General features: G+C 38.9%; 4 protein-coding genes across 4 annotated transcripts; 2 read left to right on the top strand and 2 right to left on the bottom strand.

Annotated features, from left to right (window-relative positions):
* Positions 1-1,589: 1,589 nt before the first annotated feature.
* Positions 1,590-5,162, top strand: Chpf (Chondroitin polymerizing factor). Its single transcript, XM_071790200.1, has 7 exons — positions 1,590-1,852; positions 1,944-2,760; positions 2,837-3,144; positions 3,267-3,857; positions 3,976-4,251; positions 4,332-4,515; positions 4,598-5,162. The coding sequence occupies exons 2-7, from the start codon at positions 2,115-2,117 to the stop codon at positions 4,891-4,893; spliced, it is 2,301 nt and encodes a 766-aa protein (XP_071646301.1). The 5' UTR covers positions 1,590-1,852; positions 1,944-2,114; the 3' UTR covers positions 4,894-5,162.
* On the bottom strand, positions 5,044-7,145 carry Eaf (ELL-associated factor). The gene is made up of 5 exons (XM_071790202.1): positions 6,830-7,145; positions 6,393-6,624; positions 6,104-6,307; positions 5,636-5,895; positions 5,044-5,510 (listed from the first exon to the last, which is right to left on the bottom strand). The coding sequence occupies exons 1-5, from the start codon at positions 6,936-6,938 to the stop codon at positions 5,410-5,412; spliced, it is 906 nt and encodes a 301-aa protein (XP_071646303.1). The 5' UTR covers positions 6,939-7,145; the 3' UTR covers positions 5,044-5,409.
* A 1,037-nt stretch (positions 7,146-8,182) lies between these two features.
* Positions 8,183-13,397, top strand: LOC139820853 (lipase maturation factor 2). The gene is made up of 10 exons (XM_071791433.1): positions 8,183-8,485; positions 8,967-9,150; positions 9,452-9,553; positions 9,901-10,085; positions 10,171-10,349; positions 10,460-10,709; positions 10,807-11,012; positions 11,123-11,363; positions 11,489-11,705; positions 11,837-13,397. The coding sequence occupies exons 1-10, from the start codon at positions 8,392-8,394 to the stop codon at positions 12,114-12,116; spliced, it is 1,938 nt and encodes a 645-aa protein (XP_071647534.1). The 5' UTR covers positions 8,183-8,391; the 3' UTR covers positions 12,117-13,397.
* Positions 12,853-16,968, bottom strand: Pbp95 (proximal sequence element A Pbp95). Its single transcript, XM_071791432.1, has 3 exons — positions 16,554-16,968; positions 16,310-16,469; positions 12,853-16,237 (listed from the first exon to the last, which is right to left on the bottom strand). The coding sequence occupies exons 2-3, from the start codon at positions 16,375-16,377 to the stop codon at positions 13,438-13,440; spliced, it is 2,868 nt and encodes a 955-aa protein (XP_071647533.1). The 5' UTR covers positions 16,378-16,469; positions 16,554-16,968; the 3' UTR covers positions 12,853-13,437.
* Positions 16,969-17,364: the final 396 nt, after the last annotated feature.

The raw sequence follows: 17,364 nt of genomic DNA on the forward strand, positions 1-17,364 counted from the left end.
AAGGATAATTCGCATAGCGTCATATCACGGGCATCCTTAGAGACGGTGTTTCGCTCACGATTCGCGCGTACCGTCGCCGCTATTTCGCACGAATTTTCCATGGAGCATCACACGATGAGTGTCATGTAGGTGCACTGTCATATAAAAAGCGAATGTAATGTAAAAGCGATACGTCAAGATACTTGTAGTGCTCGCATCGACATGAACACGTGAAGTTTGACAGGAGTAACATCAATAAATGACGAACGCAAACGAGTTTTACTTATAAAAATTCTCAATCGATTTTCTGATTAATCTGTATCACCGTGATCTGTATGTATATATTTTATTATTATAGCTAGCATTATTTCTCATCCATCTTACATATAATTATCGCCACATTATCGAAATAGCGATGTGAAGTTCATCAACGCCTGCAGTTATGCAAGCATTTGTATGCAAGCGTATGTAGAGTTGCAAATCTACAGGTGGTAGCTATTTCTCTTTAGAAATTAATATTTTATTAATTATTAATGTTTTAATTAATTATTTAACTTTGCTTTATATCAAATTAAATGGTAATTAGTAAAAAAAGCTATTTAGTCTTGGTGTTAGCCTTATTATAAAATGTAAAGATTGATACAATCTTTGTTTATTAAAAGAATGAACACTTGTAAATGAGGTGAAAATGCGAGGCGAAAAGTGAACAAATTTATTAGATTTTGACCAATGAAATCGTAGATACTCTAGTGAATTCTCTCACTTTTCACCTCGTTTCAAGATACGTAATAGGCTCCCTGAACTAGAGAATCTCTAAGCATAAAATAATAGGCATAAGTACTATATATATGTATTTATGTTTATGTATATATTACTAATAATGTATATTTTGTAATTTTTAAATACATAATAAAACACATTGCATTACTGATACAAGGCAAATGACTTTTAAATATTCTCTCACACTCCTATTCTCATATATTCCCACGAACTAAACAGAAATTGTAATTCCTGGAAATTAAAATTCAAAAATTTTAACACATAATCTGATTTTACAACACTCGACAAGAATTTTCAATTTCTGATTTATCAACATAAAGAATTTTCAATTTCTGATTTATCAACATAGATTCTTGATTTATCAACATAAAGAATTTTCAATTATTTTTTGGAAGGAAAGGAAAGAAGAGAAGGGCAGAATAAGTAGGTAATACTTCATTGCTTCTGTAAAATACTTCAATTTTATTTTTCTTATTTTATTTACATCAAGAGTAACATTATAATTAAAGTTAAGCATAATTATTGTAAACGAAATAAATTAACTATTGCAAGTTGTGGTTTCAATTTTTACACAAATTATCGCTAAAATTAACAATCTTTAACATAGACAAAGTATCAGGAGAACAAAAATTGCTGTGGAAGATTATACGCTATTCGGGATTTTAAAGAAAAATTAAAAAGTCTTGTGTAAATGGACAAAGTTGGTTCAGGGGGAAACTCCAGCCATCGGGGGCTGTGAATGGCTGTGGTCAATCGCTGTGGTCAAACGGGACGCTCCCTTCTGCTTACCAGCCCGAGTTCTGATTGGCTTCTGCTTTCCACATGGAGATGTGTACGAACAGTAGACAGAAAGAAGAGAAGGAGAGAGAACGCGCGTCCTTCGCGAACTAATGCCAGACCTTCTCTCTCTCTGCTAATGCTATTTAATTCTAATTTATTGTACATACATGAAATCGGTAAACGTGATACAGACGATTATGCTTTGATTATTGTTTAAGATTTTAAGTGATCCAAAGTGATGCACGAGTATTTGTACATTGAATCTCATCACAAAGTTAAGGTTATCATGAGATTTTGATAAAGAGACATAAAAGTTAGTATCACACGTACATATAACAGTCTAATACATTATTATGAATATTAAATTGACTGTACATCAAATCTATAACAATATTTATTTGTAGGTGCTGTCAAACTAAACAGTGTCATGCCTTTCAGAATCTCTCGTATACCTATTCTGGAGCATGTTTGAAGATAAAGAAGAAACTTGTCTCTTAAGCGACTTGCCAAAATTCTTTTTATTATTCTAAAAGGCAATCTAAGAAAAAGAACAGAGGTCTCTTAAACGTAGCAAAATGAAGGCGCTACTTAAAATATTATATTCGCTCTGTTGGAACAACGCGTACTTGATAATGGGTATATGCATGGGCCTAAGCTTCAGTCTCCTGTTGATACCGATTGACGTTGACAGGCAGCACGACATAGCGGAGTCCTTCGATCATTCCTCGAATACCTTGGAAGATATAGATCCTTACGAGCCAAGAATAAACACTGACAGCAAGCCGCAACCGGTGCAGAAAGCGAGGAAAGCGTTTGTACGCCCGAGATACTATTCCACGGAGCTTGGGATCAGGGAGAAACTGTTTGTGGGCGTTATAACGAGCCGCGAGCATCTGCACAGCAGGGACGTGGCGCTGAACAAAACGATTGCTCATATAGTAGATAAAATTCGCTACTTCATCTCCATACCAGAAGGGACCAAGCCGAACGTCTCTTTCCCCGGCATAGTGGGGTTCACCGACACGAGGAGCATCCTGAAACCTTTCCACGCCATGAAGTACATCGTTGACAACTATTTAGAGAGCTACGATTATTACTTTCTAACGAAAGATGTGAGTTATATAAATGCAAGAGGCCTAGTGGAGTTCGCGAATAAAATAACTGTGAGCCAAAACGTTCACATAGGCGTTCAAAGCGAAATTGATACCTACTGTTCTCTAGGTAAACGATACAGACTTACAATTCAATAGGTTCGATTAGTATCAATAAGTAACTGAAGCTAAAATTACATTTTCAGAATCCGGTATACTTCTGAGTAATTCTGTTATACGAGAAATGAAAAATAATCTAGACTGGTGCGTGAAGAATGCATATTCGGATTCGGACGATGTTAATTTCGGTCGTTGCATCCTCCATTCCACTTCTATGCCCTGCGTCAATCATCTGCAAGGACGAAATTTCACATTTACGCGGTTGACGCCCACATTTAATTTCGAGAAAGATTTCGCCCGGCTGACCGAGCAAAACGAATTCCAGAATTCGCTTTCCGTATATCCCGTCTACGATCACATGCTCATTTATAAATTTAACATGTATTTCGCTGCAGTGAGTTCTTCTGAAATAATATATAAGCGTATCAAGCATTTTGCACAAAATGAATGATTTGCACATAGGCTATTACAGAATTCGAAAATATGTAGTTTTTTTATGTAACACATTACTTTCAGATAAATTCCATCAAAGTTCACAAACAGATTACTGATATACGCAAGGTAATATCTGCGACTGCACATTTGGGCCCGCCGAGTCAACGTAATGTATCATGGCCCATTGGAAATCAACCTGGAAATAGACCTCTAGGACGCTTTGACGTTTTACGCTGGTCTTATTTCAACGCATCTCACGTTTTCTTCGAGACCGACTTCATTAACATTCAGGAGCTGAAGGGCGACACAAAATCCGACATAGATTACGTGATAAACACAGCTGTGGACAATATTGTAAACAGATACGATAACAAACTTAGCTTTGTCAGATTGCTGAATGGCTACCAAAGATTCGACGCGTCCAGAGGGATGGATTATATACTCGACTTGATATTCAGCGAAGTGGCCACAGGCAAGGAAATAAGGAAACGAATTGAGATCTGCAAGCCGTTAGGAAAAGTAGAAATTATACCCGTGCCCTACGTGACTGAAAATACGAGAATTAATATAATTATCACCATTGATCTGAGCAGAAAGCAGGACGCGCTAAATTTTATCGACCACTACGCACAAAACTGTATTGAAAAGAAATGCAAGACCTCCCTCATGGTGGTTGGTACAACGTTTTAAAATATACTATTTTTTTAATATTGTATTATATAAATAATTACAATTTTATAGTAAGTAACATTAAAATATTATACATTTATATATGATATTATTCTTGTAGGTTCTCTTGTATAATTCAGATTCACCGTCGAAAGGCAGAGGCGACGTTTATCACGAAGTAAAATCATTCATATCAATGCTGAACGAGAAGTACAAAAAGGACCAATCTAAAATTACTTGGCTCTCAATACGATTGCCAGCCAATGTAACTTCCATAGATTTGGATCCGATGTTGAAGATCGCCGTGACCGACTTGTGCGCGAAGAAGTTCTCGTCGGAGAGTCTGGTTCTTCTCGTAGAAACGGGAACGAAACTGAAAGTAGATTATTTAAACAGGGTAAATAAATACGCGTATACACTAAAGTTAATATTATATGTAATTACTTCGAATACAATTAATTCGTTATTCTGTGCCAGGTTCGAATGAACACTATTAGTCGCTATCAGATATTCAGCCCGATTCCATTCATCGAGTTTCATCCCGATATAATTTATCCAAACGAAGCAACTCACGACGAAGTGGACGTCAATAGCAACTATGGAAAATATGACGAGCATAACTACAACAATATCGCGTTTTACATTAAAGACTACAACGCAAGTATGTCTTCAACTCGTTTTATGAAGCCTGAATATATTGTTATATGAATAAAATTTGATGTTTTCGCGTAAATGTGTTTCAGTGCGGCAGACAGTCGAGGCGAACATTCCGTTAGCGCGATCGGACAAGGACATTGCCACTCTACTGAAACTTACCAAGCACAGTCCTGTAACTTCCTTGTTTGAAATGTACGTGTCGTTCAGCGACATGCACGTATTTCGCGCGATAGAGCCGACACTGAAGATAAGATACAGAGATGTCAAATGTGACGACGCTCTCAACGACAGTATTTATAAGAGTTGCCTTAAACTGAGGAACAATCACCTGGGAAAACGTAGTCAACTGGCTAGACTGATATTCGATTATCAGAGCTATTAAATGTAAAAAAGCGTAGATCGCAATATACAATCTTTACAGAAAGAAACGCTATTTAATTGTAATTTACATTATTAAGGGTGGGCGCTTTAGATCTTCATAGAGCAAACGAAAAGTAGATAGGTTTACAATTATCTACAAACTAGAAAGATATTCAATACATCTGTTAGATATATTTTTTATATAGATTTATATACAAGTCAGTTATATATTATATGAGCATTTTATTTATTCATATATATTTTATTCTCCAAATAAATACTCGTCATTGATATAGTGTTAGTTTGTCATTTGAAAATATTAAATCTAGGGATTTTATTCTTCAGAATTGTAAAAAAATAATTGCACCTATTACAATTGCATTACGATGGCGATGTATGTATAAAAATTTTAAGAAATCCGATGAATTATCGTAATCTATAAAATCGTCGATATGTTAACAAAGAGATACCGCAGAACAAAAATTATACAGTCGGCTTCCTTGGAACATTTCTTCTCAGTTCTATCAGCATATCACCGTTAATCGCTATCTGACTCCGATTCAGATAACTGCAGATCATCATTTAAGAGATTGTCCGACATGAACAATGTGGGTGAGGCAGTTGTGCCATTTAAATTACCTAAAAAAAAATAGCATTTTTAAATATAACTTCAAACAGAGAGTTGACAATTAGAAATGCTTTCGATAAATTTACAAGTGCAAAAAGCACAGAGAAATGATGTAAAATTAATATTTTCTATTTACCATTAATTGCTGTTGGCACTGAGATGTTTTCCGTTTCGTAATCGCTGCTTGAACTATCAGAACTCGAACTGCTTGAACTAGAATCGCTCTCCAAGGTAGTCGATTTTGTATTTGGTATTGGAATTGATAGAGAAGCTACAGTCTGAGAGGAAGACCCAGGCATCATTGCTGCTGACAGCGCGAAGTCATCATTGTCGGATCCGATCATTGGCAGACTGGCCAAGGTCGGTTGTCCACTCGACGATTGCACAGGCGAAGGGCTGTCATTCAATTATGTTACAGTACATTCAATAATTTCATGTTTAAATGTTAAATATTGTACATGGAAAAAATAAAAAAAGAATTTAAACAAGCAGTGAACAACGATAACAAAGATACAAAAAATTTTTAGCAAGAAACATGGAACAAATAAATTTTTTTTTAACTTTTCCTACATCTCGATTTAAAAATACATCTAATGATACGTACCTATTGACAATTATAGTCGGTGGACTTGTTTTATCGTACGGCGATGTCCGTTGAGGGCTCTGTTGTTTAGGATGCAGCTGCAGCGAAGGTTCCCTCTTTTTTCCACTAATAACTTTGGTCCTTCCATTCGCCCTGCCATACGTGGGGCTCCTTTTAACCTCAACGGGCATGGAATTGTTATTGCTATTGCGTTTCGGCTCCGCTCTGCGAGAAACAAGATTTGTAATAGGACACAGTAATACGTAATACATGGGTGACACGACAAAACGACGGACTGCGACAAACGTACCGCGTCTTCTTAACCTGGATGTTCGCGGCTAGTTTCTCCAATGTAATCTCCCCGGTAACTTTGTCGAAGATCAGGACGTACTCCTTGTTGTATGGCCTCTGCGAGCCCTTGAACACAGTGTGAGGGGTGCCAGCGCCATCCAGATGTGGCACGGTGACCGTTATCGTGTTATCCGAGCCCACGTCGACTCTGGCTACCTTGGAGTCGTCGACGCTCGCAGGTTTGAAATCATCTGGAAGAGTCATACGGATTAGATACATTCTGAGATTAGATATATTCTCGGAGCATCACCATTCTCCCCTAAAGATCCTCTCGCTTTGCTCCTGTCTCTCTGGTCTAGATTCTCTAAGTAGATTCGAAATAAATTGTAACGAAGAATATCGAGATTGCCGTCCCTACCGCCTGTCTCTACGGCAATTTCGAGAAGTCAGACTTACATTTCAGGGTGTGAAACTTGGAGCTGTTGCTCGTGAAGCTGGGACCCAGCTTGAGCTCGCGGACCTCAGGCTCCAAACCGAGTCGCTCGGCCATGCTGACACCTTGCATTATTTCGTCCTCTCTTCTCGCAGCTTTCTCCTGCTCGTTTTAATAAACAAATTACTCGGGAGGGGAACAAACGCGGAGCACCGATATCTCTCTTTCTTGCCCCTCGCGTTATTGCACACCACTCTGGAAACGAGATAAATATGGTACGCGCCGCGGACTCTACCAGATTCTACCAGGCGCCACTTGGCTCTCTCCGGAAATGACGCGAGACGAACGACGAATGCGCATCGCCGGAAGCTGGAAGTGCCACGCTAAGGGCCGCTGCGCATGAAGCGATTTATAAATTATCAGGCTCGTTTCACGCAGCTTCAAACTCTCGTTCTATCTTTTTCTTTTCTATCCAACGTTTAATTACGTGTTTATAATTAATATTTTAATAATAATAACGTGTTTTATTTTATATTTGTTCTATTTTATTTTCGTTTTATTTCATTATCAAAGGACCCCGCACAAAACATATGGAAATTGGCTTTCGGTCGAATTAGCTGAAATTTGAATATATATGTTGTTATTCAAGTGAGGGTGCCGTCACATGGCAGTCAGAAATTCGGAAAACGGAATCTCGGAATCATTCTGATTGGTTAGCCCCATGAAGCTTGTACTGTGCCCCATGGGACTAACCAATCAGAATGATTCTGAGATTCCGTTTTCCGAATTTCTGACTGCCATGTGACGGCACCCTGATTCTGAAGAAATGTTTCCATAAGCCCAACCTTATCCTATGGACAGTTTTTGCGCTAGAAGCTCTGGAAAATTCAGATATGAGCTATTTGAGAATTGAGAATTGGGAATTGAGAATTGGGAATTGGGAATTGGGAATTGAGAATTGGGAATTGAGAATTGGAAATTGGGAATTGGGAATTAGAAATTGGGAATTGAGAATTGGGAATTGAGAATTGGGAATTGGGAATTGAGAATTGGGAATTGGGAATTGGGAATTGGGAATTGAAAATTGAGAATTGAGAATTGAGAATTGGGAATTGAGAATTGGAAGATTTATCAAATATCGTTATTTTATTATAAATTATCGTTATTTTTATTATTGCACAACCACGTCGCTCGATAAGCTACTTTTTATCTCCTAATTCTCTCTGTAAATTTATGTTAATCCGACAGCCAATAAGCGCGCTCCAGGTAGCCTCGTCATCCAATCCTCGGCGGTAGCCGAGGGCCGTGGCTTTCGAAAGCCGTTATCACGGGGCGGCGGGAGGCGAGAGGCGGCTTGGCGGGTTTCGTCTTCGTCGCGAGGGGGCGAGGGATCAGTAGTGGGATCGCATCGGCGCAGCATCGGCTCAGTCCCCAGATTCGCCCGTGTTCGTGCGTGTCGTCATCGACATTGTTGTGTGCGTGTGCGTCGCGTTTTTGACCCGGCGGCGTTCGGTCGCGCGTTACCTCCCCGGCGTTACGCGCCGTTAAATGCGGACTTTCTCACATAAAACTCGCGATCGCGACTATGGCGCAATTACGATACACCCGTAATCTGTTTCTGCGTGGGATCTGCATCATATACCTGTTCGCGTTCCTCAGCTTCTACGTGCAGATTCCAGGTAAGCGGACTCCATACGCAATGCCTCGGCATAACACCGAGGCTGAAGCACCAACGCCGACCGTACGTTCGCGAGTTCTTTTCGTTTCTTCTTCTCGTTGACGCGAGACTCCCCTCGTTATTCGCGCGTCAAACGTTCGGGGAACCGCTTGATACTTGATACTCGTGCCACGTTAACGAGCGATAAATGTTGATTAGCGATCGCAATACGGTACTCCATCAGCTCTCCTTCGCTCGTATTCGATTGCGCTTCTTCTTGCGTAACGGAATTTTATATGCCTACGCGAATCGATTGTAATTTTAGAACATGATTTTGGAGCGTAAAAGAAATACAGAGTTCATTTTAGGATATATAATCCCACTTCTTGGCGTTTTAAGCTGAAGTTAATAAATTATTATTATTATTATGTAAATTCCCACTTTTGGGAGATTTGAGATACAATATATTGCGATGTTATTGATTAATAAAATACATGAAACAGGATTGTACGGCGACAATGGGATCCTACCAGCCAGGACGCAGATGGATCTCAAGGCACGTGCGACGTTGTTCAATAAGCTGAAGCAGAAGCCAACATTCTTGTGGCTGGCGCCGTATCTCGGTCTGAACGTTGAATATATGCTGGACGTGCTGGCTATCCTCGGAACTGTTCTCTCCTTCGCAGGGTACGTTTGCAAATGACAAGATTAAAGGATATTTTTATATATGGGAATACTTGTAAAATGCAATCTGTTTAGAAGTGATACTCGAGGCCTGTTTGTTTTAGCTGAACTTCTTGCACAGTGCATCTTTCCTCTTCTTTTTACATTGAAGAGAAAAAGAGAAAAGCTGTACTGTGCAAGAAGTTCAGCTAAAACGTACAGGCCTTTACTGTTCATAAATTCTATTATATTTCATGAATATATAAGTAATTCTCATGAAATCGTAGTGGAGTTGCTAATGCCTGAAATTTATATTTGATTTCAGATTTGTCACGCAGAAATTCTGTATTGGGCCAGTATTTGCAGGGCTATGGACCCTATATTACTCTTTATACCAAATTGGTCAAACATTTATGTTCTTCCAATGGTGAGTTATACTATTTTGTAATCTATATTTAGATTTCTCAATCCTACTGCAATCCTTAACATTTGTTCACGAATACGGAATACGGTGTACTACAATTAAAAAGTAATTCAAATATACATCACTCAATGTTTATACTCTTGTGAATATATTAGCTGCCTGACTATTTAGGTTGCAGTCCACTTGACGCAACAAATGCTTCGAAGTATTTCTCGATTGGTCAATCAGTAAAATTCTTTGTTCTGATTGGTCAATCAAACGCTTCGAACCATTTGTAGTGTCAAGTGGACCTCAGCCATAATAATTTAATTCCTTGATAATTAAATCTTGCGTATGCATTCAACTTGTAGGGACGTTCTATTACTGGAGGTTGGATTTCTATGTATACTTATCGCACCGTTTTGGTATCCTTACCGCGGAACGCCGACCGACGGCGTGTCTCTCTGGGCCGTGCGTTGGCTGCTCTTCCGCCTCATGTTTGCTAGCGGAGTAGTGAAGCTCACTTCAGGCTGTCCGCTTTGGTGGAGCTTAGATGGTAAAATCGTTTTCACTGAATCTAACATGTATAATGTTTATATACGTTGGTTACGATATATTTGTTATTTGTTTTTGTTTTGCAGCTCTAAATGTCCATTTTGAATCGCAATGTATACCAACTCCTCTAGCATGGTACGCGCATCATCTGCCAACGTGGTTCCTTCGATTATCCAACGTTTTTACAAACGTCATCGAGCTTGCTGTACCAATTTTATTTTTCTTCACGCACAGAAAAGTGAGAATAGTAGCATTTTACTTACAGGTATGTAATAATTGCCTACAATAGGCTGTAACAGAACATCTACAGACTTATGTCGATTGGTCAATTGGTTGGCTTTTTTTTTTAACAATACTTTAATGTTACTGTTCTAGGTGCTTCTACAAGTTTGCATTATCGCTACTGGAAACTACAATTTCTTTAATTTCCTTACCATTTGTCTATGCATATCCTTGCTGGACGATCAGTTCTTTTACAAACAAAAATCTAAAGACAATGAATCCTCTATTATGAATTATTTTTCTACATTTGTAACTATATTTATTTACGGAGGAGTGCTGTATCAAGCATATATTTACTACGGTCTTAAGATAACAGAGAACTGGACCATTGAATCTAATATCAGTACGTATCTATCCTATTAATAACCAGTAATAATTTGTGTCGTCTTACAATTAGCGTTTGTATTGATCGTTTGCATAATTGCATCTTTTTTTTATAGCATTTACACCAGAGCAATTTGATTATGTTCTACTTCACGCGATACCAATTTCTATTTACATCAGTGCAGCAATTTTCACATTAGCGTCATTCGAATCGATAGTCACTGCTATAGCTTCTCACCGAGGCACACTTGATACAACAATAACAGTGATAACCACGATTTTATATATCAAAACTATAGCCTGGATCTTTGTTATAAGTATTGTAAGTACATCAGGCAGCTTTAAGCGTGCCCGAGTTTATAATTACTAAAAGCTCAGCGCAATACGTAAGATGTTACATGGATATAAAGTGTGAGGTAAATGTGCTCGCAGGTACCGTATTCCACTTTGCATCAATCTACCAACTTGACAATGCTTCATGACCTAAAGCAGATACATGCGAAAGTGGATCATCTTCATATAGCAAATAGTTACGGATTATTTCGTCGTATGACGGGAGTCGATGGTAGACCTGAAGTTGTGATAGAAGGGAGCGACAGCATTGACGGGCCCTGGAAGGAATATGAGTTTTTATATAAACCAGGAAATGTTAACAACTCACTACCATTTGTCGGTGAGATATTTTCACATATTTATGTATTAAGCGTTTCTCTTTATGTTAATACATTATTTTAGCTTGTTAATAAGCTAACACGTTGTAAAAGATACAAATTCTTTAACAATGTTTCTTTCTTGCAGCACCTCACCAACCTCGTCTCGATTGGCAAATGTGGTTCGCTGCTTTAGGTACATATCATCAAAATCCATGGTTAATGTCACTAGCCTATCGTTTATTGAGCGGACAGCCCGAGGTACTGGCTTTAATGAATACTGTCGAGAATCCATTTCGAGACAAACCGCCGAAGTATGTTAGGGCTAGTCTTTATTATTATCGTTACACGTCATGGAGTCAAACGTGAGTACAATCTGTTATAAATAAAATATATACATATAACGTATATGTGCTTCAAATGTATGTGATTGCGTGTGATTGGATTTATAGACTAGAATAGTATTAATTTATTCCTACTGTTCTCGTGCATACAGATCGACTCGTGCTTGGTGGACTAGAGAAAAAATAGGAGAGTATTTCCCAATATTCAGCCAAACTCATCCTCCGCTTCTCGAATATCTGACAAAAATGAAGATTCTTCAGGAGAAGTCGGGCTTCAAAGTCACAAATGAACCAGTCAAATTGATTCTGGACAACCTTAGGTCTTTAGTCAGTAAAATAGAACCGAGTCTAATTTTATGGGGCGTTTTTACAGCCGGTTGCACGGTAATCGTGACAGGTTACAGCAGTTCGGCAGTATCGAAAAAGAAATAGTTTCTGAGCGATAATCATTATAAAAACTTGATAAGTTACACAAAGCTGCAAGGTATTGGATATTAACAAAATATAAAATGTAAGCTGTAATCTATATGTATATCAGCTAAATGAGAATTATTTGCATACAGTGTAACTTAGAGACACAAGATACTTTTTGCATGTGAGATATATAAATCTGCATTTCTCCTTTCCATCTAATAGATCTCTGTTAGATAATATTAACCATCATGTCGTGTATAATAACATTGGCGCGAGACACTGCTGTGCTGTGTCTCTTAATAAAACCATTTCTTCCAATAGATGTCTGTTAGACAATATTAACCATCATGTCGTGTATAATAATATGATGATGCATTTAAAATAAATCTACTGAGAAAACTTATAAAAAGAGAAAAAGGAAAGGCATATCATTTTACGTAAAATTACTAGAGGATTTAACGTGTGCAATGAACGAATACATTCAAAGTATATTATGTGTCCCATTTACACTGTTAGTAATCTATATTTCATGTTCACTCGTTACAAAAAGTATGTGGTATGTGATTTGTAATGTTCAGTACATATATATGTCGTATGTATGTATAAATTGGATCTCTCATTTCATGCTATTGCATCGCTTTATTAGCGTTAGTTTCGCTGATTTTAAGAAACGATATTGAGTATTTATAATGAAACAAAAGAAAATACATCTGTGTTATGGTAAAAACGAAAAAAAAAAGGAGACACTTCGGTATATACAAAACATATTTTCTTATATAAACCTCATTGCTACATTTTTTCTAACGTCTTTTACAAATAGTACAAGTTTCTCGATATTATTTACACAGGTTGTAAATAGGTCGCGACAAACATGCATTTGTTTAAAAAAGAAAACAAAACAAAACATTTTTCTACGTTACACGTATTTGTCTAAACTACACTTGTCAGTAGCCGTTCTTATGGCCTTCGTAAAATCTATAAATGTAATTTTATAACCTACTTACAAATTATAGATAATGTGTTTGTACGCATGCATATATATATATATATATATATATATATATATATATATATATATATATATATATATATTCTAAACTTTCCAGATCACTGTTGTTAATTATCACAGTTGTGTAATACATTACGAGTTATTTTCAGAAGATTATATTTGTAATAAATAAAAGCTAGTCTTTTTTTTTCTACGCCCATTTACTTTAATATAAAAGAAACTGTAAACGAAAATGTTAAGTAAAAAAAATGTACCATGTTTGCAGACAAATAAAACTTTAATGCTTCCTATATTGATTCCGTATTCACTTGAAGATCTCGAGAATAAGCGTTATTTCGTGATTTTGTATTTTTTGCGAGTCGTTCTGCAGCTACATACTTCAAAATTCTTTTGCGTTGTGACGCCTGAATTGAGTTGAGAATCGCTATCAGCCGGAACGTCTAAGCTATCATTTTTATTTAGTTGCAGACTAAGCACAGACTTTGCACTATTATGTTTTCTTTTCCTTGAAACAGTTGAAACAGTCGGAACGACAGTCGGCTTTGTGGTCGACTTTGCTACAAATATCGTTTCTGGCCCTTGCACTTGCAATATAGTGTTCGACAAACTAATGGGAAATTTAAATAATTGCAGTAGGCGAGTTCGCAGTAGCTGGTATTCGGCGCTCTCCGTTTGCGCAGGTCGAGAATTTGTCGTTGTTGGTTCTGGGTTTTGCTCATTTCCGAACTCATATTGTTGACCAGATTCGTTCTGATAGTCGTACAGTAATTTCCAAAGGAGCAAATTCTTCCAACCTAATAAAGTCGCTTGATTCGGCAGAATTACATTACTCGTGTCCCCTTTTTCAGCGTCTTCATTAACACTGGTAGTTTCCTTCGACTTATTCGATTGTTCGTGATCTTCCAAACTCGCATTCGGTCTACTACATTCCGGTGAAGCTTTACTTGAAGGGCTTTCTTTAGCAAACGAGAAGATGCACTTCAATGATTTATATAAATCCACATCTTGTTGGTCACAATCATGGTAATCACTTATTAAAAACTGACCAAATTTGTAAAATTGCATCTCTTCCTCGACACTGAGAAAAGGAAGTATAGAGTTAGTTACAGAGAAATGTGTAGGGATATCAATAAGAAATTTTTCGTTGAAACCTAAATCGTAGTCTATAGATGTGTTTTTAATTTTACTCTTTTTGGTCTTTAGTGTCCTTACGTATCCTTCAAATGGAAGTGGCGGTATAAAGAAATCATTTTCACTATCTTCTGATTGACCGAACATTTGCGTTCTAAATTTTTCTATTAGTTCATCATTCTGCAGTCTGTTATTTACCATGTTCATGTGTTCTTTTAAAGAAACTAAATATTGTTTTTCTCTGTTATTCAATTGTACATAATTCAGAAAATTAAGATCCGGCATATCAAGATTGGCGTTTAACAATGTCAATGTGTTGTATAATTTTTTCGTGTCGCGCGCAAGCTGTTCGGTATCGTCAAGTTCTTCAGAATTATTACATTTAATTGAAAGTGGCAGACAAAAAGTTTCATACAGTCTTAATTGAATATCATAAATCTGTACAGTGTGTTGTTGCCTGTCCTGTAAGTATTTCCTGTATGCGAGTTTATTGTGCATTTTTAACATACTACTGGACATCTTATTTTTATTATTTATTGATATTTTCCTGCCGGGGAACATAATATACGGTCTAGGTATACTTTCGAGACTGACACCTTTCTGTACGTATTTCAGTAACGCGGTATATCGATGTCGCACTTGTGTTCTTGACTTGTCGGAAAAATACGTGGCTATCTTGGACCAATTGTTATTGTATTTTATGTACAGATTAATTAACGCCACGTCATCGTTGACCGTCCATAGATTTGAACATTTTTCCAACACCGTGCGGTAACGCTGTTGGAGTTGTATCGAGGTTCGATGCGGCATTACGGCGCTTGAGATTTTAGGGAAGTCCGTGCCGTATCTCTGCACCGCTTTCATGAGAGTCGACGTTTCCACGACGGTGAATCTACCTTTTCTCAAATGCGGCGATTTCCTGTACATCCACCGTACGTAAATTTGTTGCTTGGTTCTGTGCCGCATGTGATTGGCGAGCTCGAACCAGGGAATGTAGTCACCGACGCGGACCGCTTCTATAACTTTTGCGATATGTCTATCCTCCTGCTTGGTCCAAGGACGCCCGGACGACGGCACTTTCTTAATAGTGTTATATCTAATGAAACATTGGTACGCGCTACGATTTGTCCCTAGCTTCCGCGTAATAGCGTCCCAATCTTGACACTTAAATTCTCTCGTATACTTCAGTAGTTTACCATCCTCCGCGCTCGTCCATTCATCCTTCCTGAACTCGGGATGCAGGTAGACATTCCACATAGCTCGGCATTCAACCGGTGTATGCCTATTGTCGAAATCCATGACAGAGATTTTATACCAGTCGAACTCTCTCTCGCCGACCGCTCCCACCATCTCGTTAAAATTTCTGGGGATCACCAATTTAGTTTTATCGTCGATCTCTTCGTTGAATTCTCCGCACAGTACCGATTCGATAGCTTGATTGTTTATGGCGTTTAAAAGCGTTTCTCTGTCCTTTCCTGACCAACGGCACGTCCTGCTCAAAGACGGCAGGAACAACTCGCCACGGGCCTCCTTCAACTTGGTGTCGTAATTCTTGGGAGCGCTGAAGTAATTCTTGTCCTTGAAATATGGCATACCGGCGTTGATGATCGTCAATTTGTTACCGTAGCTCGACTCATCCTTGGCCTTCGTTATTTTCTCGTCCAACAGCTTTATTTTCTGCTCGCACTCCTCCAACAATGCGGTCAATTTCCTCTTGGTTATTGTCAAGCCCGTGATCAACTTCGTATTAATCTCGTAAGCGTTCAGAGATTTGTCGATATGCCGATTCGTACAGAGATAGTCGACGTAGTCATCGTTGTTAGAGTCCTCGGCGTCCGATGACGCGTCAGATTGCTGGTTGCTAACACATTGTTGCAATTTCTCTCTCGCGGACAAGGCTAAAGCTTCATCCAGAGCCTTGATATCGGCCAGAATATCCAAGTCGTCACCTTCGCTCATGATGAATGAAGATGTATGCTTCTTATCTACCTTTCGATTGCTGTGGCAAATAAATCAAACGATATACAATGTATCAGATTAGAGATTTGGCAGACAAAATATAGAGACTTACATATACAGATTCCTACAATCACAAATGCCCAAAGGAATAAGGTCCGAGTCCTCGAAAAGTTCTCTCATGCAACGTTGAACTATGAAACAGCAACACCGGATGCATCATAAGAAAAATCGACGAACAAAAGCAAACGTTTCTCTTTTGTGCCTCTCCCACACTGTGGAAAACAACAATAGACATTGAAAATTGACAATCTAATATGCCGTTTAATAAAATTGAAAGAGTTAAAGGACGAACTTACCTAGCTCTCAATTGAGCGAGAAGACAAAGTACCGTTGCTATCCTCAGAGAGTCTCCTTGCGCGTCGCGCAACAATTATAACAATATAACGATATTGTCAAACGAAACGAGATCCCAGAGTCATCGCCCCACTTCATCGCCTCACTTCATTAGCGCTTGCTCGCTCGTAGCTACGAGTCACCGTGACAGAACAGAAGCACGAATGTCTCTCTTCCTTCCGCTCTAACGAACACGTTGAACACCCATCTCTCCTCATCCCACTATTTTTCCTCCAGACGAAGCAGGCACAGCGAAGCGTCGCTCGCAGGTCACAGGTCACACGTTGCAGCCGTTGCAGGGCAACAAATCACGCGCACGCCAAGCGGCGCAGGTGTAGCAGACGCCGTGGTTGGTCGCTCAGTCGCGTATACACGTCTCGTCACAGCGAGTCCAGCGAGACCGTGTCGACGCCCGGTCGACCGTGATTGTTGTCCAGGTGGTGCGGTTTATCGACAAAACAAAGAAACATCGGGAGATGGACGGGACGCCGTTCGAGAGACGCTCGTCGCGTTAATTCGTCGGCGTCTCGCGGGTGACTCGCTTCAAACGGCTCGTTCTTCCGGTTCCTACGGAAAAATTGATATGTGAACATCGCGAACGGAAATTTAACGGTCCCGACGCGCGCTATCGCCGGCGTGGAGAAGTGATCCAGAGCGGGAACACTGAAAATTCATACTTGGCAGTCTCGGGGACTCGGGGGAGCTTCCGAATAAAGGTGAACGTTCTGCTGCGTCGCAGATACAAAACACGAGCGTGCGAAGCTCGGTCACGTG

Source organism: Temnothorax longispinosus, chromosome 10, assembly GCF_030848805.1.
Source record: "Temnothorax longispinosus isolate EJ_2023e chromosome 10, Tlon_JGU_v1, whole genome shotgun sequence".
Taxonomy (NCBI): Eukaryota; Metazoa; Arthropoda; class Insecta; order Hymenoptera; family Formicidae; genus Temnothorax; species Temnothorax longispinosus.